The sequence below is a fragment of the Colobus angolensis genome, unplaced genomic scaffold (assembly GCF_000951035.1).
Source record: "Colobus angolensis palliatus isolate OR3802 unplaced genomic scaffold, Cang.pa_1.0 Scaffold8, whole genome shotgun sequence".
Taxonomy (NCBI): Eukaryota; Metazoa; Chordata; class Mammalia; order Primates; family Cercopithecidae; genus Colobus; species Colobus angolensis.
The window spans coordinates 18,873,791-18,881,426 of NW_012121820.1; the positions used below are offsets into that span (position 1 = coordinate 18,873,791).

At 49.3% G+C, this 7,636-nt stretch overlaps 1 protein-coding gene across 2 annotated transcripts; it reads right to left on the reverse strand.

Moving 5' to 3' along the window:
* Window positions 1-891: 891 nt before the first annotated feature.
* Window positions 892-6,331, reverse strand: PROCR (protein C receptor, endothelial). Of its 2 annotated transcripts, XM_011929170.1 has the most exons (5): window positions 6,274-6,331; window positions 5,936-6,071; window positions 3,249-3,500; window positions 1,811-2,089; window positions 892-1,558 (listed from the first exon to the last, which is right to left on the reverse strand). In XM_011929170.1, the coding sequence occupies exons 2-5, from the start codon at window positions 6,003-6,005 to the stop codon at window positions 1,443-1,445; spliced, it is 717 nt and encodes a 238-aa protein (XP_011784560.1). In that variant the 5' UTR covers window positions 6,006-6,071; window positions 6,274-6,331; the 3' UTR covers window positions 892-1,442. The 2 variants fall into 2 exon arrangements, with proteins under 2 accessions (XP_011784560.1, XP_011784559.1); XM_011929169.1 differs by lacking the exon at window positions 6,274-6,331 and having other exon boundaries at window positions 5,936-6,229.
* Window positions 6,332-7,636: the final 1,305 nt, after the last annotated feature.

Here is a 7,636-nt window from a genome sequence, read left to right on the forward strand (position 1 = left end):
GCTAATTTTTGTGTTTTTAGTACAGATAGGGTTTCACTGTGTTGGTCAGGCTTGTCTTGAACTCCTGACCTCAACTGATCCTCTCGTCTCGGCCTCCCAAAGTGTTGGGATTATAGGCATAAGCCACCGCACCTGGCCAACAAAACACATGCTCTTAAAGATAGAATTATATTGCTTCTCCATGGAAACCACAGGTAGATAGTATTTGAAGCCACGAAGGTCAGTAGGTCACCTAGAAAGGGTATAGTTCAAACAGGAACAAAAGGAAAAAAATGGAATTCTAAGGAAGCCAACATTTTCAGGGTGAGTCAAGTAAGATGACATAGTCAAAGGGATTGAAAAAAAGTAGACAGAACAGTTTTTAAAAATTGAAGTATGGTATCTCAGAAGTTAAGGTAAAAAGAGAGTTCTAGTCTGCAAATTTGCAGATACCATGTAGGGTGACGGTTTGACAATTAGAGGTTACTAGTGATCTTAGAGCAGTTTATAGAGAAGTCAGATTCCAGTGGGTCTAAGAATGAGTGTGAAGGCCAGGCACGGTGGCTCACGTCTAATCCCAGCACAGTGGGAGGCTGAAGTGGGCGGATCACGAGGTCAGGAGTTCAAGACCAGCCTGGCCAACATGGTGAAACCCCATCTCTACTAAAAATACAAAAATTAGCAGGGTGTGGTGGCATGCATCTGTAATCCTAGCTGCTTGGAAGGCTGAGGCAGGAGAATTACTTGAATCTGGGAGGCAGAGGTTCCAATGAGCTGAGATCACGCTGTTGCACTCCAGCCTGGGCAACAGAGCAAGACTCTGTCTCAAAAAAATGAGTGAGAAATAAGGAAGCAGAAGAAATGGGTATAGGTTACTTTTCCAAAAATTTTGCAAAGTGGAGGAGATAACAATGCTTTAAATATAAGACATTTATTAATATTATTAATTGATTAATAATCGATCACTGCCATATGACTTGGATTTTACATTTCCACCACTTCTTCGTGTTACTTCTTTCTACCCTATTATACCAGTATCCCATTCCAAGTCTGACACACCTGGAAGCATTGAATGTTGTATTTTGATTGTGGATGATTTGTTTATTTGGTTACAGCTTTTGAATGCCTCAGGTGATTCTGTCTGTCTTTGGAGGATGGGCCATAGGCCCCCCTGCCCCAACTCCATTATCTGTTTTCCACAAAGATAGATAAACATTCACTTATCAGACTAATTCAGCAAAGCATACACGTTTTTAAGTTTCTTAGCAAACCAAGTACTTTGTCCACCTCTCCTCTCCATCTCCCCTCCCTCAAATCTTCAGTGGGCAGATGTGGGAGAAGAAAGGAGCTGTCACTCCAAACCTTCTGGTGTTTCAGTTGGGGAGTCTGGCTTCACAGTGAGCTGAAACTTTCCCTTGCCAGCCTCCATCAGCCCAGCCCCTTCTGAGGGGGCTGGAGAGTAATCAACATCGCCGTCCACCTGTGCACAGGAAGATGCCTACAGCCACACCAGCAATGATGAAACTGCCCACCAGGACGCCCAGGACCAGCGAAGTGTAGGAGCGGCTTGTTTGGCTCCCTGCAGAACATGCAGAGAGTTAGCCCGAAGAATAGACCCCCAAGGAGTCCATGATTTGAGTCAAACCCCAAAGCATTCCTGCCCCAGGGGAAAGGGACCCGTTTACCAACTGACTTAAGTTGAGTGTGTTCTGTCCCAAACCCCCAGCTGTGGGCCTCTTGTTGCTCTAGGCATCCATTCTTCAGGTCCATCCATTTGTCTGGAACCCGCCCTCTCCCCAGCTTGCAGGCCTGGGCCCCAGTCCCATCATACCTTTCATGTTTTCCGTGGAAATATGTTTCTGCACATACTGCACACAGGTGTCCTCCAGGAATTCCCGCAGTTCATACCGAGTGCGGTTGTAGGCATTGAGCTGCTGCAAGATGAAGGTGACCACTTTGGAGGGGACCTGGGTGTCTGCCTGCCACAAGGCTGTCTCCGGCCGGAAACTCAAAAAGGAGCTCCCGTTCACGGCCACTTCGAAGAAGACATGGGCTCTAGAGCCCTCGGGAGGCAGCTCACAGCCCAGGAAGCAGCGGATGGTCAGAGGAACTGTGGATAGAGAGTCAGGGTCAGGGGACTGTGCAGAGAGGATGCCAGGTGTGGGAGGAGCAAGGGGAAAAGAACATAGGAAGGTGAGAGTCAGTGCTGTGAGGAGAGGGGAGTCTATAGGTCAGGCAGAAGGGCCTGGGGCTATGAGGAGGGGTTTGTGGTTAGACTGTTACAGGCTGAGAAAGAAGGGGCCAGGGACTATGATGAAAAAAGGGAATTGTCAGGCCTTGATCAACGGGTGATAGAAAAAAAAAATGGGGGTTGGGCGGCGGGGGGCAGTGACTCACACCTGTAATCCCAGCACTTTGGGAAGCCAGGGTGGTGGATCGCCTGAGGTCAGGAGTTCCAGAGGAGCCTGGCCAACATGGGAAAACCCCGTCTCTACTAAAAATACAAAAAATTAGCCGGGCGTGGTGGCGAGCGCCTGTAATATCAGCTACTTGGGAGGCTGAGGCAGAAGACTCGCTTGAACCCGGGAGGCGGAGGTTGCAGTAAGCCGAGATCGGGCCACTGCACTCCAGTCTGGACGACAGAGCAAGACTGTCTCAGAAAGAAAAAAAAAAGGTGGGTGCGGTGGGGGACTAGGAGAGAAAGGAGTTAAAGGCTATGATCCGGGTGGGGGACGGAGTGGTACTTTGAAAAAAGAAACTAGGGTCTTTGAGAAGAAGGAGTTGGGGTTGTGACGGAGAGGGAGTGGGGCTTTGAGAGAAGAAACTGGGGTCTTTGGGGGAGGAGTTGGGGTCATGAGTGGAGCTAAGAGCGAAGTCATCAGCTTGTATGAGGAGAGGTGGCTGGAGGGTGGAGAGTGAAGTGCTGGGGGTGTGGGAAGAGAAGGACGGGGATCTATGAAGAAAAGGAGTTGGAGGACTGTGAGGTGAGGGGTGAGGAGTTTTCAGGGGACCTTCGGGGTCACGGTGTGAGGGCCCCCCAACAGGGTCTACCCCAAGAGGTTATGCCAGCAGGCCGACCGCCCGAGTCGGGGCTTTCTTAGCGGGGACACCTGCCTCTCTCCAGGCCCCACCCAGCAATTTTCAAAGGCCCAGGCGCCACCGAGCTCCAGTGGCGGCCTGGTCCCTGCAAGCCCCAGCCCGCCTCCACCAGTCAGGCCCCACCCCCACCAGCCCCGCCCAGACCCCGCCCCCGCTGCGCGCCCACTCACAGGCCAAGGTCCGCTCCTGGTGCACCAGGCGCACGAGGCCGTGGAACTCGAGCAGGTAGGACTGCAGGCCACTCTGCATGCGCGCCCAGCTCTCGGGCTCCTGCAAGGGCTGCAGCTGGAGGATCGTGGCGTTTGTGCCTGGGCCTTCCAGCACGTGCGTCAGGTGTCCCCCCAGCGACGCGTTGCCCTGGTACCACACGTGATAGGGGTCGCGGAAGTAGGAGATCTGGAGCATGTGAAGGCTTTGGAGGCCTGCGGGCAGAGTCAGCGTCAGCCTGGGCCGGCGTGGGAGGGGGCGGCGGGCAGCGGAAGATAATAACCCCCTACCTTGAGGCTGGCCGCCCACCTTCTCGACCCTTCATAAACTATAATGTGCCGTCCCACCGCTTCTTCCATTTGACGCTCACAGTAACTCTGCCAGGAGGGCAGGACAGGGATTATTATCTCCGTTTTACAGATGAGGAAACTGAGGCCTGCAGTGGAAGAGACACTCCTTTCTGCCTCCTTTTTCACCCTCGGCTCTCCCCCCGTTTCCTGTTAACCAACGGAACAAATGGTTAACAAATCCTGACCTGAATAAAATCCGAGTTCCATCGTCTGTTCTCTGTCTCCTCTTCCACTGCCCTGATTCAGGATTCACCCGTCTCATCTGGACGGGGGTAGTACCTTTCTACATCTCTCCGTCCTCTATTCCGACCTCCACCTGACCCAGGGATGAGATCATGTCCTTTTCCTACTTAAAATCTTCCAGTGTCATAACCTCCTCCTCTTCATTAATCAAAAATAATCATAGCCAATGTCCATTAAGTGCTTATTATAACCTGGGCAATGGGCTTTACATACATTATTATCTTTGTGCCTTTCCCCAATGGCTTAATGCAGTAGCTACTATTATTAACCCCAGTCTACATGGGAAACTGAGACAGAGATAGTGCGGCAGAGCCAAGGTTTGCATGTAGGCAGTCAAGTCCCGTACTCTTAGCCATTCTGCTACACTGCCTCCCCACAGGATCAAGTCCAGAGTCTTCAGCCTGGCATTCAAGGCTGCTAGATACCTGGCCTCTGCTGCCTTTTCTGGCCGCTTCCCACTGCTTATATATCAAATTAGTTGGGGTTCCTCATGCTGCCTTTGGCTGACACATGAATAGCATGTCAGGATTGCTCTGCCTCCCTTTTTCTGCCTAGTGGAGTTTATTCATGATTTAAGACCCAGCTTAGAGACTGGGAGCAGTGGCTCATGCCTGTCATCTCAGCACTTTGGGAGGCTGAGGCGGGTGGATCACTTGAGGTCAGGGATTCAAGACCAGCCTGGCCAACATGGCGAAACCCCATCGGTACTAAAAGTACAAATATTAGCCAGGCGTGGTGGTATATGCCTGTAGTCCCAGCTACTCAGGAGGCTGAGGCAGGAGAATCACTTGAACCTGGGAGGTGGAGGTTGCAGTTAGCTGAGATTGGGCCACTGTATTCCAGCCTGGGTGACAGCCTGAGACTCCATCTCAAGAAAAAAAAAAGACCCAGCTCTGTTGCCCACTCCTTGGAAATTTTTTTCTGATGCCCCATGAGACACAGTGGGTCTGTTTCAGTGATCCCAGACCACCATATATTAGTGAATATCTCACTAGATTCTACCTGACTGTCTTCAAACACACACAGGCTACAATGGACGCATCTAGGCTATGGAACCATGCCTGGTGATCTCTGCTTCCAACACTCAGAAAAGAGCCTGGCACAGAGTTGATGCCCAGAGCACATTTGGATGAGTCCAGGGTTGTAAATCTGTGTGTGTGAGTGGGTCCTGTCTGTGTTTGCATTTGAGAAGTTGTGCTTTGTATCTGCGGATGTGAATAAGTATATTTATGGATAACCCTAGACATGGTCCTTAACTACTCTGTGACCCAGTTTCCTCCTCTGTAAAATGGAGATAGTAATAATATTACCCACCTTTCGGGGTTTGTGTGAGTTAAATGGGTCAATCCATGTATTAACTATAGTGAGCACCCATTGAATACTGGTTATTATTTGCTGCCTCTCTGAGGGGGAGACTGAAGCTATGGGGACTGTGAGAGAGCGAAAAGGAGGCCCCTGTGCAATTATAAGGGAGGGTAATAACTCCCTTTTCTGCTTAAACAGGGCCGCTTCAGGCAGCCTGATCGCCCATAAGTTCTATTAGGCACAGCATCTCTTTCTCTCCAGTTTCACCAGCTGCACCCAGTCTTCTTCCATTTTCCCTAGCCTCCCCTCACCTCTCTCTGCCCCCGTCTTCCCTCAGTTCTTCCATCAGTTTTCCCAGTGTCTTCCCATTCCCTCCATTTCTCTTCTCATCTGAGCCTCTTCCTGTCTCCCCTAGATGTACCCCTATCTACCATCACCCTCAGTTCCCCTTTCTCCCCTCTCCCTGAGGCTGATTCTCCTACCCTCTCTGCTGGTTTCTTTCTCATGTTTCCAGTCATCCTGTTTCCCCTAGCCTCTTTCATCTCTTCCTTTTCAAGGGCTTAAATGTACTAACTCACCTTGGCTTTGAGACACAAACCAGTCCCCAAGACTCTGCCTGCCCTGTAGAGCGGATCTAGCCAGCTGCAGACACAGATGCTGTGAGATAAGCTATCCTATGGTCTTGCCACGTACCCAGATAGAATGAGATTCTCCAGAACCATCCTGAGGCAGGACATGTGCCCCCGACTCACCATCTGAGGCATCTTGGCTACAAAAGGCCCAGTCAGACAGCAGCAGTATCGGCAGTAATGTTGTCAACATCCTGAAGTTGAGGCTCTGGACCTGGGTTCCTGGCTCCGGCAGGCTGGGGGCTCCACTGGCGGCAGTCTAGGGAAAAGAGAAGTGAGGACCGTCTGGGAGGGGTGGAGTCTGGGCAGAGGAGGATGGAAGAAGGCCAGGAGATGGGAGGAGGAAGAGGGTGTCGGGCTTATAAAGTGTTATTCCTACTGTGTCTCATTTCCTACTAGGGGGCTGGCCTCCCTCCTACCCTCCCTCTGCCCCGCCCTTCATTGCGCCCTCCTGCCCAGACCTGCCTCTTCCCTCCTCCATGGGCTGCTTCCTAGGAACCAGGAACAGGGAGCGGAAAAGGGGGAGAAGGGCTTGGTGAGAAGTCCTGCCGGCGATGACGCAGGGGGTGGGGCATCTACTGTCAACTTAGAGCACACTCCTGGGTGTAGGATCAGCAGGTTGCTGATGGGGAAATGGAGGTCCAGAGGTGCAGGGACTTGCCCAGAGTTTATATATCATGGTGGTGACAGATCCAAGATTAAAATTTAGTTTTCCAGTATAATGGCTACATTTTACCAGAATTTTAAGTAAATAGCAATTACATAATCAAGGATCTTGGTCTCAGAAGTAGTCATAAAATGACTGTAAAGCAGTTCACTGCAACAATTTTTTTTAAATAGGAGAGAATTATGAGCAATCTGTATAAATCTCAGAAGATGATTGGTTACCTAAAGCAATATTTTTGAAACTGAGGTCATAATTTATTAGTGGACAATGAAAACAATTTAGCAGGTCATGGTTACCATTTTTAAAAAATGAAATAGAACAGAATACAAAAGTTCAGTACATCACCCTTAGTAAGAGAAAGTGTTATATCATGAAATATTTGCTCAGTTGTACATGTGTGCTTTGGTTTTGTGTGTATGCTTCTATAATGAGTTCTGGATAGCAGTGTAAAATGTGTTCCTTACTCTAGGAAGCAAGTAGAAAAGTTTTAAAGTCACTCCCCCAAGCTATGTTAATCCATACTGTGAATACTATGTAATAGTTAAAAAAAGTACACCCTCCCCTGCCCAATCCCCACTTTATTTTCATCATATTACTTAGTACTACATGAAATTATATTATTTATTTACATGCTTATTGTTTGAATGTTTCACCAGAATGTAATCTCTATGAGGAAGGAGGACGTTTATCTTGTGCAACAGTCTCCCTGGAAGAGTGCACATCACATAATAAATATCAGCAAAGTGAATGACTGAATGAGATAGTTATGATGTACATAGATGTCCAAGAATAAGTTGCAGAATATTATGAACAGTTTAGGACCATTTATGTATCAACCACACACAGAACCACTAAACAACGTGTTTCTTGGTCAGGCACGGTAGCTCACGCCTGTAATCCCAGCAGTTTGGGAGGCCGAGGCAGGCGGATCACAAGGTCAGGAGCTCGAGATCAGCCTGGCCAACATGGTGAAACTCCATCTCTATGAAAAATACAAAAAAATTAGCTGAGTGTGATGGCGTGAGCCTGTAATCCCAGGTACTTGGGAGACTGAGGCAGGAGAATCACTTGAGCTCGGGAGATAGAGGTTGCCATGAGCCGAGTTCACGCCATTGCACTCCAGCCTGGGTAACAGAGTGAGACTCTGTCTCAAAAAA